We start from the raw sequence: 27,670 nt of genomic DNA, 5'->3' as shown, positions 1-27,670 counted from the left end.
CTCGCAGAAGCTTGAGTGAAGATAAGGACCTCTTCTGAAAAATCATGTTTTCATCATGTTTTTTTAATCCTCCGTGTACTTCTTGGCTACAAGCAACTGCTTAAAGGAGGGTTGGGGGTGATGTTTGATCACGGAAGGCTTGTATCATGTGGATGCAACAACAGTAGACAGAAACAACGCACTATAGCTTTAAATTATAAATGTCTTATATTAGGCGCCTGGGTAGCTCACCAGGTAGAGCAGGCGCCCGTATTTAGTCAATACTCCGCTGCATGTTCCCCCCCTCCCATGTCTTCAGCTGTCCTGTATAAATAAAGGCCCAAAAATGCATTGTCTTACATTTGGAGCAAAATCTTGCATCTCTAAGACGTGCTTTTGGGATGTGGTTTTAGTAAAGTCCTGTTCCTATTCCCTGTCCCAGGTGGAGCCAGGGCTGAGCCCCGAGACCAGTCAGGTGAAGTTCATCCCCCGCGAGGCGGGGCCATACCAGGTTGAACTTACCTATGATGGAGTACCGATCCCTGGATCACCCTTCAGCCCCACAGCTTACCCTGTCTCAGATCCTTCCAAGGTTAGTCACAGTTACTGAGGGATGGCATGGTTACACATCTGTAGAATGAAAAATGAGTAGTAAAGGCAGGTGGGGGGGATGATACAGCAAAGTATCGTAATATTTTCCGTGGCAATACTGTATTGATTCACGTGCAAGCATTAATCTTAGTTAAGATTAGTTTCTTTGCACAAAGTTATGTAGCCTACTTAAAATAGATTAAAAAAATAATAATAAAACAAGCAAACATTATTATATAGTGCACATGAGATTTTGAATCTTCAGATTAAATTATACTACAAACAGTTCAATTTGTCAGGTGCGTAACACATTTTCATGAGTGTTGCTCAGTTTGTCTGCTTGTTAATCCTATTTTGCTGCAGTTAAAATGAAGTGAGACAAACAAACAAAGAAACGTATCTTTTTAGATGAAATGGATGTTAACCTTTTTTCCAACTTTAAACTATGTCCCCGAAGTAACTTTGTTATTAATTTGCTAAATATCACAGAGCAGCGCAATATGTTTTGAAATCGTATTGTGGGGCCTCTGGTGATTCCCATCCCTAATTAAAAATCTGTATAACATGTGAATTAAATTCAAAGTAATTTTGTTTCTCACGCACATGTAGTCATCAATCATGTATCTCTCTCCTCTCAGGTACGCTGCTCCGGCCCAGGCTTGGAGCGCGCCAAGGTGGGGGAGAAAGGGGAGTTCATTGTGGACTGTACCAACGCCGGCCCGGCTGAGCTGACCATCGAGATCATCTCCGACAGCGGCACGGAGGCCGAGGTTCACATCCAGGACAATGGAGACGGCACCTACACCATCACCTACATCCCTCTCTACCCCGGCTCGTACACTCTCACCATCCGCTACGGTGGCCAGGATGTGCCCAACTTCCCCGCTCGGCTCTCCGTGGAGCCGGCGGTCGACGCCAGTGGAGTCCGTGTGTTCGGAAAAGGAGTGGAGGGCAAAGGTGAAGGAAAAAAAAATATATATATATGTATGTATGTATGTATGTATGTATGTATATATATATATAATATATATATGTACATGCTGTACATTTTCACACATTTTAAATTTTGTGTGTACTATTGCCATATTGGGATATTTTGCATTGTCCTGATGTTTTTTGAAGAACTTTTTAAAAATGTGCATATATCCTTCATGTATGCTGTAAATACGCATTGTGCTAAAGGTCCCATGACATGGTCCTCCTTTTATATGGACCTTAGTGGTCCCATAATACTGTATCTGAAGTCTCTTATATATAGACCTTAGTGGTCCCCTAATACTGTATCTGAAGTCTCTTTTATATAGACCTTAGTGGTCCCTAATACTGTATCTGAAGTCTCTTTTATATAGACCTTAGTGGTCCCATAATACTGTATCTGAAGTCTCTTTTATATAGACCTTAGTGGTCCCCTAATACTGTATCTGAAGTCTCTTTCCCAAAATTCAGCCTTGGTGCAGAATGACAGCCACTAGAGCGAGTCCAACAATGAGCTTCCCTTAGAAGGTGGCTCATAAGGATGTGACTGATCCACATTGAAATACCGTTTCTTCGTCAATGTTACTGTAAAAAGACTGTTTTTGCTTTGACTGTTCATTAAATTAAAGCCGGGGCTGCTGCGCCACTGAGATCTCGGACCTCCTATTCCCCTCTGTAGAGAAGATTCCAAAGAGTTCCACGGGTTTTAAATTTGGAAAAAGAAAACTAAAGAGATCATTGGCATTGCAATCAAAGTGTGTGCAGACCTGCAAACATTTCCCCAACATTCTGTATGTTCCCCTGTGTTTTTAGGTGTTTTCCGTGAGGCGACCACAGACTTCACCGTGGATGCTCGTGCTCTCACACAGACCGGAGGGGACCACATCAAAACCGTCATCAGCAACCCGTCCGGCAGCCGCACGGACGCACTGATCACCGATCTCGGAGATGGAACCTACAACGTAGAGTACACTCCCTATGAGGAGGGTGAGTTCCAGCCGAACAATTTCTGCAGAAATGCGTAGGTTTGCTGTTCTACAATACATGAGTTTGAAGCCATCTTGATTTTGTGTGTGCGCCTCAGGACCACATAGTGTGGAGGTTTGCTACGATGGCTCTCCGGCGCCTAAGAGTCCATTCCGTGTTGCCGTCACCGAAGGCTGTGATCCAGCTCGCGTTCGGGTGCACGGTCCCGGCCTGAAATCTGGCATCACCAACAAGCCCAACAAGTTCACAGTGGAAACGCGGTAAGAGAGACAAAAGCATCCACTTGGAAGAGTTTCCCCATTTTCTAATCCAGACATCCAATCTGTCAGTTTAGGACATTTTACAAACCCACGCCTGGATTGACAGCTCCCCTTTATTCTTCCTTGGTTGTGTTTTATAACACCCATTGTCTTCCCCTCTGCAGAGGAGCTGGTACTGGTGGTCTTGGTCTGGCAATGGAGGGTCCATCAGAGGCCAAAATGTCCTGCACTGATAACAAGGATGGCAGCTGTAGCGTGGAGTACATCCCATACGAGCCCGGCAAATACAACCTCAACGTCACCTATGGAGGACAGCCCATCACAGGTACTGTGTCTGTTGGTGTTTAAAAAAACCAACCATTTAAATATTGTTGTTATCTTGTTTAACATATTTAGGAATTTAAATATGAGGGAGTTAGTTAAGCACGGATCTGGTTGGATCCAAATCCAATGCCGCTTAAAATGGTGGTATCAGATTGGCAAGTCTATGCAGCAATCTGATATGACGTCAATTTTGGCAGGAAAAAAACTACTTTAAAGTGTTATTTATGTTCTTTTTCTATCATGACAGGCAGCCAAACTACATAATAATAGAAAAGTTATTTGGGATTCAGTTATTCATGATTTAAGAGAATTTGCCCTGAGCCAGGCTGTACAACAATGACGGCAAACCAATCCCATCCATACATAAACAAGAGGAAAAGGTGGAGGGTTTTCCATATCTCTCTTCAGTCTCTGCTTGCTAAACAGCTAGGGCACCTAAGGATAACTACTGCTAACCTTTCCGAGGTTTTGTCTGTGTAGGCAGTCCGTTCTCCGTGCCAGTCAGTGACACAGTGGACAGTACCAAGGTGAAGTGCCAGGGTCCGGGTCTGGGTACCAACGTCAGAGCCAACATTCCTCAGGCATTCACAGTGGACGCCTCCAAAGCTGGAGTGGCCCCCCTGCAAGTCCGCGTACAGGGACCCAAAGGTAAGGGGTCTAGACTTGGACATCTTTTTATTGATCCTTTTAGGGTGACTCCTGCAAGGAAATTTCCATTTCCAGCAGCACTTTTCAGCAGCTTACAAAAAAAGGTATAAAAAACAGGATAAAGAGAAAAAACACATAAAAATAACAATAAAATAACTGCGTATCGCTATGTACAATTTTAAAGCTTGGATTTTCGGACATTCAAAAATAATCTTAATTAAGAATTTAAACCATTTTTTTAATGTAACTTCTTAAACTGCTTTTAATTTTAGTGCACTTGACCCGTGGAATAAAAGACAACACTTTAATGTGCCTCTTGGACATTTTAGTAATTAGATTGTTGGACCGCCAAACTTTTAATTGCTTTACATAGTTGTATTTATTTTTTTTTTACATCCTAGTTGTCCTGATTTTCATTCAAATTGTTTTACAATTTTTAAAGTTTTAGTGTCTTTCTATGTTCTTATGATGGTTTTGCTTCCTTTTCTGTGTTTTTTTATTTATTCTTGTTTATGTTTTTCCTTTCTTTGACTTTGAAACTGACTCAGTGTCATTGTAAATACAGGTTTGCACGTCGATAATCTCTTAAGTATAAATAAAGATTGAATGAATGAATCTTTCTGTTTATATGTGTGTGTTTAGGTGTGGTGGAGCCAGTGGAAGTGGTGGATAACGGTGATCAGACTCACACCGTCAACTACGTTCCCACCAGAGAGGGACCCTATTCCATTAATGTGTTGTATGCTGACGAGGAGATCCCACGCAGGTAACACACAGTCGCACTTTCCTGGATTTTCCACGGGGAGCGTCTTGGCGGCGTTCCGGTTTTGTTTTGCGCCATACCACACCAGGAGTATCTCAGAAGTGGAGCGTCTTGCTACCCGACTCGCAGACTTTATTGTCTCTACATCTAGTACTTGAAAGAACAATCACATGTTTGTTAATCAGAATCAGAAATACTTTATTGATCCCCGAAGGGAAACGCTGTGTTGCAGTTGCACAAATAGTATAAATATCAGCTAGTTAAGCTAGTATCTAGTGTAGGTTTCTACTGAATGAAGCCGCCTGTGGAAAATATAAAAATAAGGGCTAAACACACACAGATTTTATGTTCAATTAGTCTTGTATTGCCAGACCTTCCTCCACAGAGCTGTAGAGGAGGGTCTGGCTAGTCCACACAGCATCCTGGGATGGGAGAAAAGCGTGCTCTGGTTTATTGGCATTTCCATATACCAATCACAATCGTCATGGGCGGTGCAAAATACCCTCTGGAAGGAACTTGTTATGCAACAGAAAACTCAGATTGGACAGATAGTCTAGCTAGCTCTATGGATTTACCCTGCAGAGATCTGAGGACCAGGTAACCTTAGTCCTCAGAAATCCACCGTCAATCCAAATTAAGCGTTGTGTAACGGAAATTCAAGGGGAAAAAAAAGGACACACAGCCGAACACGGGCCAATCTGGGAAGTAGAATAAGGTTGTGGATATAGACTGATGTTCAATCCACATTTTCTGACAGCTGAGTATTTGTCCCTCTCCTCTCTCCCTCTGTCAGCCCCTACAAGGTGAAGGTGCTCCCCACCCACGATGCCAGTAAGGTGCGTGCCAGCGGACCCGGTCTTAACACCACCGGGGTGCCCGCTTCTATGCCCGTCGAGTTCACCATTGACGCCAAGGATGCAGGCGAGGGACTGCTGGCAGTGCAGATCACTGTGAGTCCTCGCATGCGATTGACTATTTAGGAAAATATTCATGAATTAATCTCTTTTTTAGTGTTGGAAAGTAACTAAGTACATTTACTTTAAGTACTATACTGAAGTTCAAATTTGAGGTACTAATACTTAACTTGAGTCTTTTCTCTTCATGCCACTTTCTGCTTTGACTCTGCTTCATTTCAGAGAAATATTGTATTTTTACTCCACTACATTAATCTGACAGTTTTAGTTACTTTACAAATTAAGATTTTTCCATACAAAACACACGTAGATTATGAAATGTTTTGTTATAAATTAAAGGACCCAACAACATAACAGCCTCCAAGTCCAGCTGAAAAGATTAGACCATTAAACACACAACGGTTTGGATTGTTTTGCTAAAATGTGAGAATTTTTCTGCATTTACTACTTTTACTTTTAATACTTTAAGTGCATTTTCCTGATGATACTTGCATACTTTTACTTAAGTAACATTTTCAATGCAGGACTTTTGCTTGTAACAGAGTATTTCTACAGGGTGGTCTTAGTGCTTAGTGCTTACATCCAATACAATTAACCACAGAGTTGCTTATATTTATTATAGGAGTTACAAAACCGTGTTAGATAAAATCCGAGACACGCTATTAATAAGAAAATGCTATTTGTATCAAAGAAATGAATTTGGAAACCTTTCTGACATTAACAAATTTATCTGTGACAAGGCCTGACATTTTAGGGGTGAAATGCATATAAAAAGTGTTTTATTCAGGCATAAAAAAATGCTGAGATGACACGTTATGTGTTTCTCTCCATGTATTATATACGGCTCAATGATATGTTTTCCTGTGGAAAGTGGAAATGTACTTTTGAATTATGTCCCACATAATAAAAACACATTATTCTGGTTTTAAATATTGGCCACTTCCACTCCTGCAGGACCCAGAGGGGAAGCCTAAGAAGGCCAATATCCGCGACAACCATGACGGGACCTATCTGGTGTCCTATGTGCCGGACATGACCGGCAGATACACCATCCTCATTAAGTACGGAGGGGACGAGATCCCATACTCCCCCTACCGGATCCGAGCCCTGCCCACCGGAGACGCCAGCAAGTGCACTGTCACAGGTATGTACAGCACGGTTAGACCGCTGCTTATATAAATATATTTGTTTTCATATGGTTGAAAAATGGACTTAAAGGACACAAGTTCTTTGACCTTGGAGAAGTAGCAATACTCTGATTTTTATATAATGATTTAGACTTCAAATCTGTGGGATTGTTGGTCAAATTTCTCTCCTGCATTATTACATTACATGTCATTTAATTGATGCTTTTATCCAAAGCGACTTCCAATTAATGATATTGATAATAATGTATAATAATAATGTATTTTACTGTTACATTCAAAACCCCCAGACCAGATTTTCACCAGGATTTTATGTCCTCACACATCCGAATGTTGTTGCAAGAGGACTTTGTTTACTGTAAATTGGTTTGAACAGCAGCAGGAAGCCACCGCTCTGAAGATTGGTTCCTGATTTGTGATAGCAAACAAGCTGCACAGTGTTGTGTTCTTCATGTTTCATCCACAGTTTGAAGTATTAGGCAATGCACTCACTTTCTTGCAGAGAGTTACATGAAGAAGATTGAAACCACTTTCATATCTCTCTTTTAAATATGAAGCTGGAGATTTGCAGACTAATGAAGAAATTCTTTTATTAGGAATAATCCCTTGAGATGTGACATCTCGTTTTCGAGGGGGTCCTACAGGCAAAGCAAATATACAATACATTCACATTTAGACAAGACAATTAACTAAACAGCTTGAGGAGAATAATAATAAAAATTTAAAAAAAAAAAATTAAAACATACACCCCAAACATACGCACATACTGACAGACAAAAACAAAAGCTCTCCATTACACCAAAATCACCCATATCCTTCCCATTCCAACCAATAAATATTAAACAAAAAACAGTTATAGTTAATAACAGTTTGAGAAAATAATAAATTAAAATATACATAATATGTACAAATATACACGCATAAATATTCATGTGCACATACGTTTACACAATTACTTACATAAATATATTCATATACACACACACAAATACATACATACTGTACTTGTACATGCATATAAACAAAACAAAAACATTCAAAAAATAAAAAAGAAAAGAAAAGAAAAATAAATAAAAATAAAAATAAAAATAAAAATCAAGTATAAGTATCAATTATGAATATCAAGTATGAGAAAAACAATTGCAGCTTGTATGCAAATAATTATAAAGAGACATCTTAAACTGGTGAAAGGAAGAAAGAGCTCTTAAAGACCTCGGTAAACCATTCCAATCGGAAGGGGCTTTGAATTTAAAAGCTCTCCTCCCAATTTCTTTAGATATATGTGGTACTGAAAAAAAAAAAGATGATCAGTGTCTCTGAGGCTATAGGATGATTGATATACAATCAAATGTTGTTTCAGATAGAATGGATAATCTGAAAAAATACATTTGTGAACAAACTAAGACTAAGACTAGAAGCAAAGGGAAGACTACTTTTTTTGAAAAGAAGCGCCCTGCGTAGGGACATGGTAGCCCATTGGTCAGGGGATGGACCCCCAACATGCAGGCATGGCGGCCTGGCCAATCCTAGCGCTTGAATGCTGCCTTGTCCATAGACTGTAAAAGTAATGGACTGAGCTTCCAGGTTTGAAAATTGAAGCCAAAGCAGAAGTGCCTTTAAAGCTGCTTTCTATGAGGAATGATGGATGGCGGCAGTACCCACGGGTCCCGGTCTATTGTCGGTAAATCTCCCCTGGATGACTCGCTTCAGAAAGGTCACAAATCTGCAACTTTTTCCCTTTAGAGTTTAGCTTGGCCCGGCACCAGTTAAACTATGAACAGCACTGGCTTGGCCGCGTCGTCCTCATCAGCTCCGCCCTCCTCAACTCCGCCCTCCTCAGCTCCGCCCTCCTTAGCTCCGCCCTCTCGTCAAACATTGTCACATCAGTTTGCAAAAAAAACAAAACAAGTTGGCGACGGCCAAATTGCCAAACCCGGACTGACTGGGGTAGTAGTGGGAATCATAACACTGGGCACACGGAGCCAGGCTGTATCCCTGTTTTAATTTCCAGTCGATATGCTAAGCTATGCTAAGCTAAGCGGCCGCTGGCTCTAGCTTCACACTTAGCGTCAGATATGGGAGTGGTATCCATGAGAGTGCGAAAGAGGATAAATCAGTTGTGAAAAGCATCAACGTTCATCTCTCAGTGTACCTGCTGCTCAGATCTCATTTTTTTCATGCATTGTTATGTTGTGTTCCTCACGCTGTGCTCCTCAGTTACACTCCCCCTCACCTTGCTGTACACACACACACACACACACACACACACACACACACACACACACACACACACACACACGCACGCACGCACGCACGCACACACACACACACACACACACACAGACACCCTCCCTGCTTCACACTCCACCATCACCGTTTGTTTTTAAGTGTTTGGAGCACAGTGATTGCCTCCCACCACCCCCACCCCCACCTGACTGTCTTTTTATTTGTCACCTTTTGTCTTCTCTCGCTCCCCTGCTTCTCACCGTTCCTATTATCAGTCTCAATCGGCGGTCACGGTTTAGGTAAGCCTTCTGAACGACTTTGTAATGTAGAGGAACTATTCTTTCTTTCTCTGTTCTGTCAGCATGGAGGATGGTGGCACCAGCTTTCAGCGAGATACCCCGATCTCTTTTTCTACGTTATCATATATTCTCTCTCCCATACCTTCTCTTCCTCTCATCTCGATTTACACATCCTTTGTCAAACGGTTTGTCTTCGTTTCCCTCTGTCATGTTTTTTGTTGGACAGACTAATGGACTAACGGAGTAGTTTGGATGGCATGGTGGAATGGCTAATCTAGCTTTCAGTTCTACACGGGAAACTGTCTGACAATAACACATGAGTCAATAGTAACAACGTAGTGTAGACGGGTATAACATGACTACATCTCATCCAGCTTCATCCCTGTCTCGTAATTGTGGAATGTGCATGCTGAATTGTGTGTGTGTGTGTGTGTGTGTGTGTGTGTGCCTGTTTCTATTAGATATTTTATTGTTAGACTTCATCTCCCCGCTGACCCTTCCTTCTCCGTTTTCAAGGCGCAGGCGTTGGCCCAACCATCCAGATCGGCGAACAGACAGTCATCACGGTGGACGCCAAGGCCGCTGGGAAAGGCAAGGTGACCTGCAGCGTGTGCACGCCCGAGGGGGCGGAGCTCGACGTGGACGTCGTCGAGAACGAGGACGGCACGTTTGACATCTTCTACACGGCGCCACAGCCCGGCGAGTATGTCATCTGCGTCCGGTTCGGAGGGGAGCACATCCCCAACAGTCCCTTCCAGGTCACGGTGAGTGGCGTCCATTTTCCCTTTTCTTTACACAGGGGAGTTGGTTGAGCATACAGGCTCTTTTGCTGCAATCCATTTGGTGCACCAACTAAGCTGAATGAATGTAACTAAATGACTTTTCTCAGGTCTAATGATGCTGTGTTTTTTTATTATCTGCTCTAGTTTTTCTAATGTTGTAGACACAGTTATGTTAATGGTAATGATCCAAAATGTGTGAAATTGTATTTATTTTTTTAATTGAGAAACCAAATGAAATAATTGAGGGTGGTCCCTTAACAAACCCCTCCTCCCCGCCAAAAATGTGCACCTAATAGTGCTTTCCATTTAACTCAGAAGCTGGGAATCACTTCACACCTGAGTTGAATGCATTCCATTTACAAGTCTGATTTTCATTGTTTTCATCAGCTCTAGCTAGATTAGATTAGCTATCAGCGGTTACCATGCCAGTTGATGAGAACGTAGTTTTTTTTGTGCAAACATTGTAACAACATCTCTACAGTTAGATGATGGACAACAACTGCTGTACGGCTGATTTAGTGAGACACAAATAGCACAGGAGTGCTGATGAACTGTATGTTACTACAGCTTTCACAACTGTTGATGCACGGAGCAGCCGTGTTTATCAAATTCCAAGCTTGGAAAAAGGAGGTCAGGGGGCGTGTTTCCGAGTTTGACCTCTGAAAATCCGACTTCCTATGGAAGTCACCTAGGGAAACAGTTCAAAGTTCCTTGACGCCACTTCTCCCCACAGAAGCTCTGTGATTGGGTCCCGGTTGCGCCAGACATTATCTAAATCACTCTGACTACTGTTTTATTCCCCATCCAATCCCCTTCCATCTTTGTTACCCTCTCTCCCCCCCCCCTCCCCCCTCCCAGGCGCTGGAAGGAGCCCCATCAGACCAGCTTATGCAACAGAGCCAATTGCCCCAGTACTACGCTCAACAGCCCTGGGTATCTAAAACCTCTGTCTGCAGCCTCTCATCCCTCTCTACTTCTTCTCTTCTTCTTTTTCCCCTCATCCACATCCTCCCACCTGGCCTCCTTCTTTCATCAGCCCGCATCAGTGTCTGCTGTCTCTCCTTGCAGGTGGTTTATCTCTTGACGGGACTTTATCTCTCATTTCGCTGCCTCCATCTCCTAAACAGGATTCCTCAAACACATGGAAAATGCAACAGAGCTGCATTTAGTAGTAGAGAAAAAGCCACATTCATATTCTTCTCCTGTGTGCTGCAGTTTCAAAACATACGCACACAGTTTTTTCTTGTTTAGGGCTGCAAAGATTAACCAATTAGATGTCAACTACTGAATGAATCGCCAACTATTTTGATAATCATTTTAGGTCTTTTTTTAATGAAAAAAAAGTAAAACAATTCTCTGATTCCTGCTTCTTAAATGTGAATAGTTTCTAGTTTCTTCACTCCTCTGATACATTAAACTGAATATCATTGAGATGTGGAAAAATTTGACAATTGACAATGTAATTTTGGGCTTTGGGAAACACTGATTGTTTTTCCCCCTTATTTTCTGACATTTTAAAGACCAAACAAGTAATTAACAGGTTAATTGAACAATTATAATAATCCTTAGTTGCAGCCCTACAGTTTTTATTGTGTGTCCTTTGCAATTAGGGAGTTAGACATCTCCCATGAGATACTGTGCAGTCCGTCTGTGCTGCAGTGCTCCATGTCGACTCGCTTAGGAGACGAAAGCCATTTTGAGAATGACCAATGTGGGCGTGTCAGCTGCTCCACATTTCACAAAATGGCTAACGTGCTTTGTCATTCTCCCCCTGACCTACCAGTGTTTTTGTCCTCATCTCATTCTCTCTTGCAGTTTGTGTCGGTGTCATCATCCTGACCATGATCCCCATTGTCATCCCCCCCCATTGTCCAATCATTTCATCTCATGATTGTCTCATCCCATTCTGTTTGTTGGTGTTCTGGAAACTTTCGCCCGTCTGTCCTGCGCTGTGTTGACTGCATCTGTGACGTTTACTGTCAATCATGCCCGTCGCCACAACCCTCGTCTCGGACTGTGTGTATCTGACCTCTGCCCTCTGCTCTCTGTCTCCCAGGCAACAGACAGACCAATGGGAATGAACGGTCTGGATGTGGCAGGGCTGAGGCCGTTTGACCTGGTCATCCCATTCACCATCCAGAAGGGAGAGATCACAGGTAACATAGACCCGTCCGCACTATAATCAGGGCTCCCACACGTTTTCGAAACTTTTCCATGAGTTTTTAAGGACCCATCAATACATTTCCTTGCCCATTCAAATTGTATAACACAAACATAACTCTATAGTATACTTTTCGACAAATGTTAATCATAATAAGTTTAATATAATGATAATACATTTATTTGATGTAGCACCTTTTACAGACAGTCACAAATAGCCTGATATATCAGGGGGCCGATATTACTGGCCGATACGTATGATCTGTGTGTTGCGTGTATCTAACTGTACAAAATGTTTCTGTCCTCTGCTTCAGGGGAAGTCCGAATGCCATCGGGCACCGTGGCCAAGCCTGACATCACAGACAACAAGGACGGCACTGTCACGGTCAAGTACGCTCCCACTGAGGCCGGTCTGCACGAGATGGACATCAAATACGATGGCATCCACATCCCTGGTACAACTTCGGAGGGTTTCTGTAAATACAACGGAAATGTGTAACTCTGAATGTGTGTGAGATATTCTTCTGCTTTCTCCTCCATTCACAGGAAGTCCCCTACAGTTCTACGTGGACTACATGAACAGTGGTAATGTCAGTGCGTATGGCCCAGGCCTGATCCATGGGACTGTCAACAAGCCAGCTGTCTTCACTGTTAACACCAAAGATGCTGGAGAGGGTATGTAGCAGTTGGGTGGCAGAATACATCTGACTTTATGCAGCAGCCTGTGTAGATTAGGGGTCCAAATCCCACATTTGATCAACATTACATCTATTCTTTCAACTTCAACCTCAACTTTCAACTTTATTGTCCTGAAGGAAATTTGATTTGCAGTAGGCATCAAATCAAAGACCATGACAAACTTCAAATATTGACAGTACAACAACACTAAAATTCCACACCACAAATGAAAACAAGGGACAAACAGAACCAGAAACAAAAAATCAAGCTAAAAACACTAGAAACAGCTAAATTAATAAATACTTATTAAGTGCTGTGAGGCAACACATTTGGTTCTATTAGCGCCAATCAGGTAATGACGCTAATTGCCCATGTTCGACTATGGGAAAAACCTTTCTGGTAGGAGTGTTTGGCTCGAGGCCATGGTGCAAAGGACACTGGGTGAAATTACTCCAAACCATCCCTTTTAAGAACAACCTATAAAATAACTGTAAAATATTTTTGTGAAATGCAATGAAACGTTTGAACATGGCAACTGACATTAACGTGTCTTTTAATAACCCGTGAGGGTTGAGCATGTTGTGTGCATGACACAAAAATATAGAAAATGGCCAAATCGTAATCACACTAAAAACCCTCTGTCCTTGTAGGCGGTCTGTCTCTGGCCATCGAGGGTCCATCCAAGGCCGACATCAGCTGTGTTGACAACCAGGATGGGACGTGCACTGTGTCCTACCTGCCCGTCCTGCCTGGAGACTACAGCATCCTGGTCAAATACAACGACAAGCACATCCCGGGCAGCCCCTTCTCTGCTAGGATTACTGGTAACACCATATGAGCTTAAATACTCAATGATTAATGGGAAATATTAGATTAGATTAGATTATACTTTATTTATCCCACGACTGGGAAATTTTGTTGTATGTATATATATAATATAATATGATCCACCATTAAAGGCCGTCACATCGCTGACATTTCCACATACACCCCCATTTAGAAATGAGTTGTTTTGGTCTTAGTTGACAGAGATCAACTTATCTTTTTATAAGTTAAGTACTTACAAGTTAAGTACTTTTTAACACAAGACTTAATGTGTATATATTGTGCTTTTGCATGCTTATTTGTGGAGAAACTCAACTTACTCATCTAAAAATTTAAATCAGCTGATCGATTAGTTGTCCCAAATGTGACTGTTTTGGAAAACTGTTCTTATTTGGCCAGTGGTAATGTTATTGGTGTTAGAAGTTAGCATAATTAATGCAACCAGACCCAGGGTTAGTGTTGGATTGTAGGTTGTTTCCTCTGAGGAATGTCCACACGTTATAGTTAGTGTAGATCAGAAATGACAGAACAAGTTTGACTATTTTATATATAAATTTGTTTGTATGTGTGTGTGTTTCTTTTGTGATGTTGTTGGGGATCAGTTTGTCTATATGTATTTATGTCTGTGTCTGGTCTGAACCCCTTTTGTATTGTATTGTTTTTAAATCATCTGGACCTTGAGTCTGTAAATAAAGAAATATATATATCCCTGCCCCAAACTATCTTGTCTCCTCTCCTCTCTCTGAGTCTCCCTGTCTGTGCTGTGTCCCCAGGTGATGACTCCATGAGGATGTCCCATCTGAAGGTGGGCTCAGCCGCAGACATCCCACTGGACATTGGAGAGTTTGACCTCAGCCAGCTGACCGCCTCCCTTACCACGCCCTCGGGCCGCGAGGAGCCCTGCCTGCTGAAGATGCTGCGTAACGGACACGTTGGTGAGTGCGTGAATCGGACTGACGAGACAAGTCTTAACCCTTGTGTTGTCCTTCATGTCCCGGGGACTTGTTTATTTTATTTACATTTTGCATTAGCCTGTGCTTCGGGGTCCCTGGGGCCTTTTTTATTTCATGTCAACTGCCGTCGTGGGTCCACCATTCAGGTCTTGGAGACCCTTGTTTATTTGTATGTGATTATACGTATGTTCCACTACTCCCGCATCGTCCATCAGGTCTCCGGGCCCCCGTAGGACAAAATCAGGCTATTGGGATACGCGTTTGAGTGCATGACGGGTCTTGGGACCCTGGAGGCCAAGGCCACGTGAGCAGAGAAATACGATTGGGACCCAAAGGACAACACACGGGTTAAATGTGTTTCATGCTTCTTGCATTCAGTGGGGTTGGAACAGTTTTGACGCAGATGTTCCTTCCCGAGGCTATTTTGGAGAGCCACAGTTGCTCCGTCCGCAGCTTAGCACCGCCCAAGGCATGTTTTTCTCCCACCCTGGAATGTTGTGTGGACTACCCAGACCCTCCTCTGCAGCATTGTGGAGGAAGGTCTGGACAATGTGAGGCTAGCTCCGGCCCAAGCCCAAGAAACATGAAACCAGTTTTAACTGTCTTCTTCTTAAATCCTTGTTTCAACTGCTGTCTTTGTGTATGTGTCTGTCACAGGCATCTCATTTGTTCCTAAGGAGATTGGCGAGCACCTTGTCAACATCAAGAAGAACGGTCGCCATATTCCCAGCAGCCCCATTGCCGTTATGATCAACCAATCAGAGATCGGTGACGCCAGCCGCGTTCGGGTGAGCGGCCCTGGCCTGAACGAGGCCAGGACCTTTGAGCCTGCCGAGTTCATCATCGACACTCGTGATGCAGGTACACACTTGATAAAAATCTAATATTTCTGCGTGTGTTAAGTTTGTTAAATTTCCTTTTCAATCATCCAGATGCAATATTTCGTACCTCTGGTGTTCCTTCCATACAGGCTACGGCGGCCTGAGCTTGTCCATTGAGGGGCCCAGTAAAGTGGACATCAACACTGAGGACCAGGAGGACGGCACCTGTAAGGTCACCTACTGCCCCACTGAACCAGGAAATTACATCATCAACATCAAGTTCGCTGACCAACATGTGCCAGGTGCGCACCTCAAATCAGTTTATGACGTAACTCATGAATAGATAATGGATTTGAACTTTGATGGCGGAAACCTGCAGCGATGATTGTTTGTCAATGTTTCCTTTTATCTGATTGTAAAACCTGCGATTGAAGGAATCACAAGGATTGTGTGATTGTGTGTGTGTGTAGGAAGTGCATTCACCGTGAAGGTAACAGGGGAGGGCAGGATGAAGGAGAGCATCACGAGGAAGAGGAGAGCAGCATCAGTCGCCAACGTCGGCAGCCAGTGTGACCTCAGCCTCAAGATCCCAGGTAACACTGACGTTACGATGGGTTGTAACAATCAAACTTTACTAATTGGGCGGTGAAGCAGTGGTATTGAAGTCCCGCCCATACACCCAATCTCGAGTCAATCCTAACTGTCAATCATTACGTTTCACCCTGTTTTTTTTTTTTAAGCATCAAATAACTAAAAGAAACCAAACTTATCAGAAAAAAATGATCACTTGAAATACCACCATTTTTGGGGAAAATCTTGACTTGCTGTGTAATTACATTGGTTTTGTTTGGCCCGTGTCCAATCCGCTTACATGGAGGGCTTGAAAATTAACTGTATTGGTCACCAGCCAACATACCATAATATGGGCCCTTTAAAGCCCTGCGTGTATAGCAGCAAATTTTCAACAGCTATTTCTTTGTAACTGACATGAATGAATCAGGTTACATTTCCACATTTTAGCATGTTACCGATCCACGTCATCTGTGTTTAAAAATTTAAAAAAAAAAAAAAAATCATTGGAAGTTCAAAGTTAAAGAGTGTCTCTACAGGTGTGTCTTCAGTTATTCAATCTCCTGTTTGCCTGTCTGTTCAGAGATCAGCATAGCGGACATGACGGCTCAGGTGACCAGCCCGTCTGGCCAGGTTCACAAGGCCGACATTATGGAGGGAGAGAACAACACCTACTGCATCCGCTTTGTCCCCACCGAGACGGGTGTGCACACCGTGTGTGTGAAATACAACAACGTGCATGTGCCCGGCAGCCCGTTCCAGTTCACCGTGGGCCCCCTGGGAGAGGGCGGGGCTCATAAGGTCCGCGCTGGAGGGCCGGGCCTGGAGAGAGCAGAAGCTGGAGTACCAGGTTGGTGTAGTACCTGCCGGATTATTAGTTTGTCTTATTAGTTATTGTAGTTTAGGTGTTTCATATTCTCCTTGATTGTTCTTAATGGCTCTTTAATGTGTAATGTAAAGCATTCGATATTGCCTTGTTGCTGAAATGCCTTGGCATGTGCCTATGCTGCAATATATACAGTGTACCTGACTGTTTTGGCCCCTGTGTTGTGCGTAGCTGAGTTCAGTATCTGGACAAGGGAGGCTGGTGCCGGAGGTCTCAGTATTGCTGTGGAGGGGCCGAGCAAGGCTGAAATCGCCTTCGAGGACCGCAAGGACGGCTCCAGTGGAGTGTCCTACATCGTGCAGGAGCCTGGTGAGAGAAGAGACAGGGAAAGATTTATGCATGAGAATTAAAGGGTAACTTTGGGTTTTTTGTTCAACCTGGACCCTATTTTCCTATGTTTGTGTGTCTCTGAGACTGATGATTGGTTAAGAAAGACCATTGCAGTGGCAGCAGCCAAACAAGATCCAATGTAAACTAAAGGGCAATTGCGAAACCTTCAATTTGCATCTACAAAAAATGCTTGTTGGTTGACACTGACATGCTCAGAATATTGTTCTAAGTGTCTGACAACATTATGGAAAGGCTCTATTTAAATAAATAATATACTGTGTAATACAATCTTATCATAGTAGAACAAACTCGATTCAAAGTCGACTGAAACGACAGCAAAAGTCTTTCCACTGTTTCAACAAACACACTGGTTTGGTTTAAATAAAATCTTTACCAATTAAAATGTACGAATTTACATGTGAAAATATGCTGGCTCTATACATGTTTTAAAGTAAAGGATCTTACTCTTTAGGACAAAGGTCTATCTCTGTAGGGATCCTTTTCTTAATGTAGTCAGACACTTGGAATAAGTGGCAAAACAGCTCTTTTAGTGGCTGTAAATTGACAATGCACATTTGCCCCACAGGGTTGGAAGTGCAGACCGGTTCATGGCTGCGTTCTCACTTAATACGAGACCAGTTTCAAACAGTCACATTAGTCACTTAGACTAGCCTGGAAATCCAGACCCAAATCCAAATTAAGGGTATTAAGGGTCTGGCATCAAGTAGTGAAAGTTGCCCATCTCAAGGGGCGGCACCAGACGTGCATTTGAAATTCTCCTTTCACGCAATTGGATAACACTACGACCAATCACAACAACACGTGGGGTGATGTAGCCAGAGCCCCGTACGCTTAGCTACCAGCGGAGCTAACTGGTAGATTAAACTGTTGTTGTCTGGCCCGCCTGTATCAGATACAGCGATGTGATTGGTGCAGATTGGCTACAAGGGCATAGTTAATGAGCAGCATTACTCGATGCCAGGGTAACTCGCTGAGCAAATTCAAATTGGGCTCTCGCAAGAACTGTGGGTGTCCAGGGTACATTTAGACAATGCATCAGGAAAATAAGGTCCAGGTTGAAAACAGCTGAAATTACTCATTAAGCATGTGCATCGGGAAAAATACACATCCAGCAATTCTCCTCCTTAGTGCTGTTTTTAATACTTTTACTCTCCTGAAAAACTATAATCTACAGTATATCTGTATGCTGTTGAGGCCTGCCACTGTTTTTGCATTTTTGTGACTTCCTGACTTGAAATCCGATGTCCTGTAGGAGACTACGAGGTGTCCATCCGCTTCAATGACGAGCACATCCCCGACAGCCCCTTCGTGGTCCCGGTGGCCTCGCCGTCGGACGACGCCCGTCGCCTCACTGTTGCCAGTCTTCAGGTGAGGCTCTGAGACACACACACATCCGTGTGCGCACACGCCAGGCCACAGTGCACTGCCTACAACGCAGCAGCAGCAGATCCGAGTATATCATATATCAGATTAAAGCAGTCTGAGTGTGGACAGAATATCATGACAGTTCAGTTTTTTTGGTTTTTATAGACAAATATTTCCTGCTCAGAAGGACTATGTGTGGATAGTGTGGAGTTAAGTGTAATAGTTTAAGTCAAGTATACTTATAGTTGCGTAAGATGAGAGTTCAGAGGTTCAAGCGTAGGATCTGCACCTGCTGCTGCATTGTTAGGCGGTGCAATGGCTTCTGGGATACTAGAGGACTGTGTGTGTTTCTCGTGCCTCATTCTAAAGGCTGCCAACAGCCTGCCAACTCCCAAAAGTGAAACGGGGCGCTAAAGGGTTAAAGAGGTCTCACATGGGCTACTTTTCCTCTCTTTGTTCTCACTTTTACAAATACAGGCAAAACTGTGGAAGCCCACTTCTAACCGAGAAAGAAAAGAAAAAAGATAAAGTTATGCACGATTTAAAAAAAACTCTTCATCATCATCAGGACTCCTCAGCAGAGCTGAATGGAATCAGCAGATTTTTAACAGTTTTCAGCAGTGATCAAGAATGAAAATCTGCAGAATTCAGCAGACAGTTTCTCTGCTTGGCCTGGAGATGTGTTAACATTCTGAGTTTTAGTTCAATTCTCATGAATTTATTGACAATCTTTAAAAAGTTCAGCAAAACTGTTAAGTCCGCAGATTCATAGTGGCGCTGCTCATCAGGTTGACCTACCATGAGTATTTTTATCTTTCATAACTTTTTATGTTTTTATTCTTTTTCTGTTGGTAGTAGGCCTTCATACAACACTGACTTTCATACATTATCCTGTATCTTCACCTGCATGCAGACCCCCCCCCCCCCTTCACATGAGCACAGATATGCTCAAACATATATACATAAACCTACAAATATAAACTTAGAAATATACTTATTAAACGTCAAAACTTTTGTCAAAACAAAAAATGTCCCTTCCTCGTTCTCTGTTTTCTTCAGTTTCTATGTGACTTACACAAAAACCTGCTTTCTCTGCCTTTTCACTGCACAGCCCTCCTCTTTAGCCTTGTTAGCAACCTCCAGGTAAGCTAAATAAGAGCCTAATGTTTATGTATATGATAGTCTGGTGATCGTGGTGCTATTAAGTAGATGATGGTGTTCAGCAGGGGGGTGATGTTGGATAGATATGATGTTGGTGTAATGGTGATGCAGTGTTGAGTGTGTGAGTATGTGTTGTCGAGCAGGAGTCGGGTTTGAAGGTGAACCAGCCAGCATCGTTCGCCGTCAGCCTGAACGGGGCGAAGGGTGTGATCGATGCAAAGGTCCACAGCCCGTCTGGAGCTCTGGAGGAATGCTGCGTCACCGAGATCGACCAAGGTAACCACGGTGATGGCATTCAATACGGCTGCGATAGAACTTGTGATAATGATGATTGTTTCTGCTGCTTTCAGTATTCTGCTAAAATACAACATGTTGATTATAAAATGCAGCCCTAAAAAAGGAATGACCGTTACATTATGAAGTGCAGTTTTCTGTGGATATTTCTTTCAACTAACACAAAGAATCTCTGAGTGTCTTTTTGCAATATGTAGCAGCCTTTCGCACTGTTTTTTGCGCCAGTTGATATTGCAGTGACCATAGAAAAGCCATAAATTGTGCAACCCTAGTATCCACTTACCTAAACACTTTCAGGGCCCTAACTTGTACCCAGTGTAAAGCCAGACTCAAGTGCCTTTGCTAGTTTAAGACCAACGCAGTTGCCAGTTTCCCGTCCAGCGCCCACGTCATTTAGATAGCAAATGCACCTGCACCCATCTGTCACCCATGGGTGTGCTGGTCTTACAATGAGGTGTGTTCAGGTTAATTATTGGCGTATTGGTTTTTGTATTTTTTATTATTACTTTATTGTAGTACTTTTCTTAGTGTCAAGTGCAAAAAGCATTAGCTTACATTCTTTACCATACTACAAAAAAAAGTGTATTAGTATCTTGAGGCCGCAAGAAGTGATTGCACCATTGACCAACACAATCCTGGTCTAAAGTCAATAACGCAGCATCTCATTGTTATTTTTAACGCCTGCTTCACTTCAGGGAGTTTTCCGGGCATAGGCCTAGTGCTCGTGCCATATACTGTATGATCTGGTCACGCACTTTCACTTCACGCACCAGCAGATCAGTTTCTTCTCCTGAACATCTCTCCTTCCTTTTTAGCAAATCCTCCATCATCATAGCAATGCACCAAAGATCAACCGTGCCTGGCTGTTAAAGGGAATGGGAGATGACACTCTGATTGGTTTATTGCATGTTACGCCCAAAACCCACCTATGATTAATTAAGACGCTAAGTACAACCCTTTTGAACCATGCGCCCGGCACACGGACCCTTTTTTCTGCCATTAAACTAGCAAAAGTGGACTACGTTAACATAGGGCCCTTAGCCTACTCACAACATGATCTTGTTGCTGGAAATCTAAAAACATTTTCATGTGCCTTACCTTTTCCTCGCCTCTCTTTGTCTAGATAAGTACGCAGTCCGGTTCATCCCCAGAGAGAACGGCCTCTATCTAATTGATGTGAAGTTCAATGGAAGCCACATCCCCGGTAGTCCATTTAAGATCCGAGTAGGGGAAACGGGCCAGGCCGGGGACCCTGGGATGGTGTCGGCCTACGGAGCCGGACTGGAGGGAGGCACCACAGGTAACACACTGCCCCTCTACACAACACAACCGGACAAAATGAATCGGGATGGAAGTGAACTTGCACATTTCATCATACCAGTCTTTTGTGTTCCCTGTTTGTGGAAGACTGATGTGCTTGTATTTGGCAGGTGGGGCTTTCACCCTCCGGGAAATATCACGTTTTTCAATAAAAGAAACGCCATTTCACATCATTTTGGACTGTTATTTTAGCGATATTTATTCAATTCAATTTTATTTCATTTTTAGTGTCGAATCATCAGGAGTTATCTCAGGAGACTTTACATATAGAGTAGGTCTAGGCCCCCCACCATCCCCACCATTGACAGTGCCAATTATAGTAACGATAAATATAATAGAACTATGACTACAAATAATAGTTATAACAGTGCAGGGCGTCATGCAGACAGTCAGTGCACACAGATGGAAAGAGATATGAAAAAGGACATCTTTGTCTAAAAGATTGAAAGCGAGAGCAGATCATAATAAATAAAAAATCCTCAAAAAGCTTAAAGACAACTAAACTCTAAATAAGTCCACTGGGGACAAACATTAGCCATGAGATCTGAGAAAATTCATTTAATTACATAATTTCAGGCAGTGGCTCCCCAACTGCCTTGGGTGCTGCGCCGAAACCTTACAATGTGAAGGAGAACGCTTCAGTCTCTTTTCTGGTCTCACTAAACATTTTGTCCCATCCTCAACTCAGTCCTTCCTGTTCCGTCTTGTTGGTTTGTTTTTGTCTCCAGGAAGTGCGTGTGAATTTGTGGTGAACACAAGCAAGGCGGGCCCTGGAGCTTTGGCTGTGACCATCGACGGGCCCTCCAAGGTGAAGATGGACTGTGTGGAGTGCCCCGAGGGCTACAGGGTCACATACACCCCCATGGCTCCTGGCAACTATCTCATTTCCATCAAATATGGCGGTCCTTACCACATCGGCGGAAGCCCCTTCAAAGCCAAGATCTCTGGTGAGGAAGATCTTATTTTTTATATACAGAAATGCACACATTAGGCAAGAACGATGTAAGGATTTACACTTCAAAAAATTCAATAAAAAGGAAAATATTAAAAACTGAATGTTAAGACCCCCTTGTCTCCATCTTCCAGGTTCCAAGCTAGTGTCCAGCCACAGTATGCACGAAACTTCTTCTGTCATGGTTGACCCTGTGACCCGGGCCATCAGCTGCTCTCAGCAGGCTGCTCCCGGCCAATCAGATGCCAGCAAGGTCGTCGCCAAGGGCCTGGGCCTGACCAAGGGCTTCGTGGGTCAGAAAAACAACTTCAGTGTTGACTGCAGCAAAGCAGGTGTGTAGGATGGTGATGTGAAGGGCATTTTTGTGCTTTTTTTTCAAGAAATCACCAAGACCAGAGTGTATGGAGACCAAGTCTGACCCCGGCTTTTCTGGGGTGAGACCCGTGCTGTGCGTTGGCTATTATAACAACTGCCTTGGTCTTAAAATGGTAAGGGGTTGAGACCTAGAGAAGAGCGATACCAAGACTTTGAGGGGGTGAGACCTAGAGAAGACCAATACCAAGATGGATTTATCGCATATCGCACATTTTACTCACATCGTGCATCCCTACACTAAATTTTTCTGCAAAAAAAGTGAAACTAAAAGTACCAAACACTCTGAAAACTGATTTAAACTAAACTAAAATGAAATTAAAACTAATGGAAAATTCTAAACTATAACAACTTTGCTAGGAACGTATTGATGTTGATCCTCACCTGTTGCATGTCTGTCCCCAGGTCGTAACATGCTCCTGGTTGGCGTGGATGGTCCCAAGGTCCCCTGCGAGGAGATTCTAGTGAAACACATGGGCAACCGCATGTACAACGTCAGCTACCAACTGAAAGAGAAGGGAGAATACATCCTGGTGGTGAAGTGGGGGGACGAGCACATCCCCGGCAGCCCGTACCACATCACCGTCTAACAGCCCAGCGCCACAATCAGCAAATAAACCACTGTTCAACACAAGTGAAATTCTATCCAGAGTCTAACCGATGATTGTTTACAAGTCCAAGTCGCTCCCATGTTGCAATTTTTTTTTTTTTTTTTTTTGGCGTCCGATTTTTGTAACTATTTAACCAACTAGGAAAAACTGTCACATCAGTGTTTACACTTTCAGACAAGTGAATATTCTAAAAAGCAACATCATTCACTGTAACCCAGTCCAGAATCTCCCAAAGATGAATGCATGGAGATATATACGGTATTCTTCTCTTTCTGGATAGTCTCTCCATTCCTTGTTTTATTCTTCAGCTAATCAACAATTTAGGGAAGAAAAAGATGCACCTTTTTTTTTTATTATGGTAAGCTGTGTGCTTTACATTTTCCGTCATGCACATAGGTGGACATGAGCAGATTTGTGTGAACTAGTGTACAGTGATAGGATAGCTTAGTGTAGCGTAGCAGCAGTTGATTTTGGTCCCACTGAGCACAGCATTGGATGGAAGGTTACTGTTTACACTGGAGGAGCTACACACTTAACATACAATAACAATGTAGTCCATTTTAAATGACCAGTCACAGGACAGGAACCAAAGAGTGTCACAAGCAATGTGCCTTTCTGAGCGATAGGTTTAAATGTCCCACAACACACTTTGATGTAAGATCTTTAATTGTCAGTATACTAAAAGTCTAAAGAACGGCTCGTCTGTTACTTATAACTACGAATGCGCGGCACTGTTCCAGTCCGCTTCAGCATGTGGTTTTCATGATGCTTTTTAACCGACCCAGTTGTTTTACCTGCTGCTAGTGTGATGCAGTTTTGGGCACTGCTGTTCTTAAAGCTGTATTAGAATATGGGAATGATTCCAAAAGATTAATGATGAGGCCAAATACTACGTGAACAGGCCGGAGAAAGACACATTTCACAGAAGCTTCCTCGTGGTTTGTCACACGTGCTCTTTCAACACCGCTGCCGGGAAACAAACGCTTTGGTGTGTGTGTGTGTTTTTAATGTGATCTGCATATTCATTAGGTTGTAAAACTCTTTTGATACAGAATGAGTAACACCAACATTACATGCAACGTGTTTGTTGCGGTTCATCTTTAACTAGGGAGCTTTTTTCACATTGATTTAAAAAAGGGAAGTTTCTAAAGTTGTGACTTGTTGACAGAAGGGCTGAAGATGATGACGATGATGGGGTTTGTCACGTCCTAAAAACATGATGACCAAAAAAAGCAAAAGAGAACAGATGATTGCTTTGTTTTCAGCTCAGTGTTTGTATCTCCACCCCCCCCCCCAGCCGCCACTCAACCCCCTCCTTTATCCTTCCAACTTGCTCTGCGTAGTATATCTTTCAGAACAAAAAGAGAATCTTGTCTTAAGTAAAAAAGGCTTTGAACGTGTTTGTAAGACAGTATTTTGATACACAATAAAGTTGTCTTAAGTATTTTTCTGTCAATCAAATGGCTGTGTGTTTTATGTCTTCAAACTTCCTGGTTCACATAGAATGAGTAGGACACATAGGTCATTATAGGACAAATAGGTGTGTTTTGAACATAACCTGCAATGTAGTGTGATTTGCAACAATCCTCAACTCCCTGTTCAGATTGTCCAATCAGGGCCAAGGGTTGTGTGTCAATCACTGCTCATGCATGCACACACATTCATTCTCCCTTGTGGGGGGAGGGGCTTAGGAGACCATTTTGGTTTTAGCGGAAAGGCGGGGAAGGACTCCGATCGAGTTATCGATCAAATTCTTTGGTTAAGTCCTGGATCTTAACAATCCCACCTACAGCACCTTTATACCAACCACAAGATCATTCCCCGTCCTCATATCTAGACTAGAAAACGTAACGGTCACGTTTTAAAGATATATGTAAATATATGGGGTTTTTTTTGTAGGGGGGAGTGGCATTTTTAGGCTTTTATTTTCACTTGACCGATGAAGACATGAAAGGGAAGAGAGAATGACATGCAGCATATGTCTGCAGGTTGGGGTTGAACCCGCGGTTGCTCCGTTGAGGAGTAAACCTCCACACATGGGCGCCAGCTCTACCAACTGAGCTACCGACCCGGCCACCAACGGTCACGTCGTAAACCTAGGGTTAAAATTACATGTTACGTCACCTTCCAGTTGTGCACATGACGGGGAATGTGACGAAGCTCCATCATGTCAGATAGACGTCTAGTGCAGAAACTTTTACTTAATTTCACATAGTTGAGTAGTAAAAATTCAAAAGTTGTTAGAGAATGGTCTGCTAATAAAGGATTCTGCAGAAACACTATTAAATCTTCCATTTCGATGCCATATGCCAGCACAAGGTTGAAGGTGTGGTAAAACGGTGAGTGGACTTATGCATACTCTCACTAAAACCAACTGAATCTAGTTGTGAATTGAAGGCAATACCAAGGCTATAAAGCATGTCTGTAAAGGGGAGACTCTTGGGTACCCATAGAACTACATAGCAAGATATAAAGAAAATGTATCATTGTAATTATTTTGACTGATATTGGGATTGTGATATAATTGACAATATTGGAGGGATTGATCATTTTTGTATCTTTAGTATTACTTTATATTAATATTAAAATCAAAATGGTTATATTGTTTAATTTTGCAAGGATAGTCTGTAGGATAGGATTTGTGGGCTGGGATTTTTCTGCCGCACCACAATACTTCATTCAGAATGGGTTGTTGGCACACATTTAGCCTTAAATCAATATTTATCCACCTTTGCTACAGCCTCTGAAAGACAGTAACATTAGCCTAAGAGATTTGCAACATTTTTTTGGGACATTTTTTATTTGATAGTGACGGTGGATAGACAGGAAAGGTGGGGGAGAGATGGGGGGATGACAGAGGGCTGCAGGTCAGACTCGAACCTGGGCCGCTGTAAAGGACTCAGCCTACGTGGAGCTCACGCTCTTACGGGGTGAGCTAGAGGTCGCCCTAGATTTGGGACTTTTGAGAAAACATTCGGTGCTGAAGCCCAAGAAGGCCCCCCCACACACACACACACACACACACTCACACACTCCACCCCTGGCCTATGGTGTGTGTAAAGCTAAAACCTTTGCTTGCAATTTTCTTGACTTGAATATGGAGTTGCAGTTTTTTTTTTACTTTGATGTGAAGTTTTTTGGTTTCATCGGTAACTTTGATGAAGCCCAGAGTAAGCAGGGTCCCAGGAATGTTAAGCGTCTATCCAGAGACGTTTCCACTGAGTGGAAACTGTGTAGATTACAGTGTACATTACTGCAGTCTGCAGCCGACGCCCTTCCTGGGAAAACTCCAACTCCATATTAGGCCTCAGTCACTTTCTTCCACGAGAGGCCGCTGCATGAGAGGGAATCCTACTGGAAGACTTCCTAGCATTGTTTATGAGGAGCTCTGGAGATGAAGTCGTTCATTTATTTGATTGAGACCAACTTGATGTGTTGTAACAACAAGTCCACATGTCGTTACAACACATCAACACATGTCCACATGTTGTAACAACATGTCCACAGGTAGAGTATGGACAGCACTGGGTGTAAGACTAATTAAGTGAGACATAAATAACACAGAAGTGCTTATGACTGCATGTTGCTACAGCTTTCAGAACAACACGACGCAGCCATGTTGGATTTTTAAAAACTTTGCTACACTATACTCTTATGAAAAATGAGGGTTTGACACCTTGCTCAAGAGCACCTTGGCAGTACCATACATTGGTCCGTATGAAGACTTGAACCAGCAACGGTCCGCCCCTGGAACTGAGTGCTTCTTCGGCTGGAGCCCCCCATAAACCGCCCCCTCGTTCCGCCCCTGGGATGGAGTCCTCCTTCCCGCCCTGCCAGCCATAGACGGCCGTAGCCAGTCCCAGAGTAGGCGTGTAGCGGGGCCCGTAGTACCGTAGGTGTGCCGGGAGCGTCGTCCGGATATGGGACGAAGCTACACCCACTTGGCTCCGGGCTGCTCCTCGTCCTGGTCCAGCGACGTTTTCAACTCCGGACTCGTTTGTGTTTTTTTCAAGGGTAAGTCAACCAATCTTATTTGAACTTCTTACCAACAAACGTATAATTATTTTCTCTCTTTTTTTTTCTTTGATCGCTTGCGTTTGTTGCGTCTGTTGCTCGCGCGAGATTTAAAAAAAACGGAGCTGCGTTTGATGTCTTTGCGTTACTCTTTGCTGTTTTAACCAGGCGTTAAAGTAATATAAGTGTTGCAATATGTAACGAAGGTGGGGTCTAGACAAGGTATTGGCTTTGACTTTCCCAATTCTGCGTTTAGCATATTTTATCAACCGTCCACTGCAGTTTGCGCCAAGAGATTTTTTATTTTTCAAGTTGACGTTTTCGTGCTGGAGTCTCCTCCCTTTTACCGTCTGCAGGCGGTTAGCTGCTCTTATCTCTGGACAGGCTGCTAGGCTACTGTTAGTGTCTACAGGCTGATTGGCTACTATCGTATACACACATATA

General features: G+C 43.1%; 2 protein-coding genes across 5 annotated transcripts in view; both read left to right on the top strand.

Moving 5' to 3' along the window:
* The window catches only part of flna (filamin A, alpha (actin binding protein 280)), a 59,903-nt gene extending 36,657 nt beyond the window's left edge, over positions 1-23,246 (top strand). For 2 of the 4 annotated variants that reach the window (XM_034875806.1, XM_034875809.1), the window contains 28 exons: positions 422-571; positions 1,209-1,527; positions 2,359-2,532; positions 2,630-2,792; positions 2,957-3,117; positions 3,597-3,764; positions 4,407-4,530; positions 5,321-5,477; positions 6,396-6,585; positions 9,088-9,111; positions 9,628-9,875; positions 10,752-10,826; positions 11,950-12,049; positions 12,368-12,508; positions 12,600-12,728; positions 13,382-13,555; positions 14,330-14,491; positions 15,167-15,370; positions 15,480-15,632; positions 15,801-15,923; positions 16,484-16,750; positions 16,958-17,095; positions 18,390-18,505; positions 19,807-19,939; positions 21,081-21,257; positions 22,006-22,224; positions 22,364-22,561; positions 23,007-23,246. In XM_034875806.1, coding sequence (XP_034731697.1) covers positions 422-571; positions 1,209-1,527; positions 2,359-2,532; positions 2,630-2,792; positions 2,957-3,117; positions 3,597-3,764; positions 4,407-4,530; positions 5,321-5,477; positions 6,396-6,585; positions 9,088-9,111; positions 9,628-9,875; positions 10,752-10,826; positions 11,950-12,049; positions 12,368-12,508; positions 12,600-12,728; positions 13,382-13,555; positions 14,330-14,491; positions 15,167-15,370; positions 15,480-15,632; positions 15,801-15,923; positions 16,484-16,750; positions 16,958-17,095; positions 18,390-18,505; positions 19,807-19,939; positions 21,081-21,257; positions 22,006-22,224; positions 22,364-22,561; positions 23,007-23,191 — 4,572 coding nt within the window. In that variant the 3' untranslated portion in view covers positions 23,192-23,246. The remainder of the gene's footprint in view (positions 1-421; positions 572-1,208; positions 1,528-2,358; positions 2,533-2,629; positions 2,793-2,956; positions 3,118-3,596; positions 3,765-4,406; positions 4,531-5,320; positions 5,478-6,395; positions 6,586-9,087; positions 9,112-9,627; positions 9,876-10,751; positions 10,827-11,949; positions 12,050-12,367; positions 12,509-12,599; positions 12,729-13,381; positions 13,556-14,329; positions 14,492-15,166; positions 15,371-15,479; positions 15,633-15,800; positions 15,924-16,483; positions 16,751-16,957; positions 17,096-18,389; positions 18,506-19,806; positions 19,940-21,080; positions 21,258-22,005; positions 22,225-22,363; positions 22,562-23,006) is intronic. The other 2 variants (XM_034875807.1, XM_034875808.1) reach the window with 2 other exon arrangements.
* A 3,834-nt stretch (positions 23,247-27,080) lies between these two features.
* The window catches only part of emd (emerin (Emery-Dreifuss muscular dystrophy)), a 4,168-nt gene continuing 3,578 nt past the window's right edge, over positions 27,081-27,670 (top strand). Inside the window, exon 1 of the mRNA XM_034875882.1 lies at positions 27,081-27,226. The gene's annotated coding sequence lies outside the window, so the exon portion shown is untranslated. The remainder of the gene's footprint in view (positions 27,227-27,670) is intronic.

The sequence above is a fragment of the Etheostoma cragini genome, chromosome 7 (assembly GCF_013103735.1).
Source record: "Etheostoma cragini isolate CJK2018 chromosome 7, CSU_Ecrag_1.0, whole genome shotgun sequence".
NCBI lineage: Eukaryota > Metazoa > Chordata > Actinopteri > Perciformes > Percidae > Etheostoma > Etheostoma cragini.
Note: the sequence above shows the minus strand (reverse complement) of the source record. Positions and strands in the feature narration are given on the sequence as shown.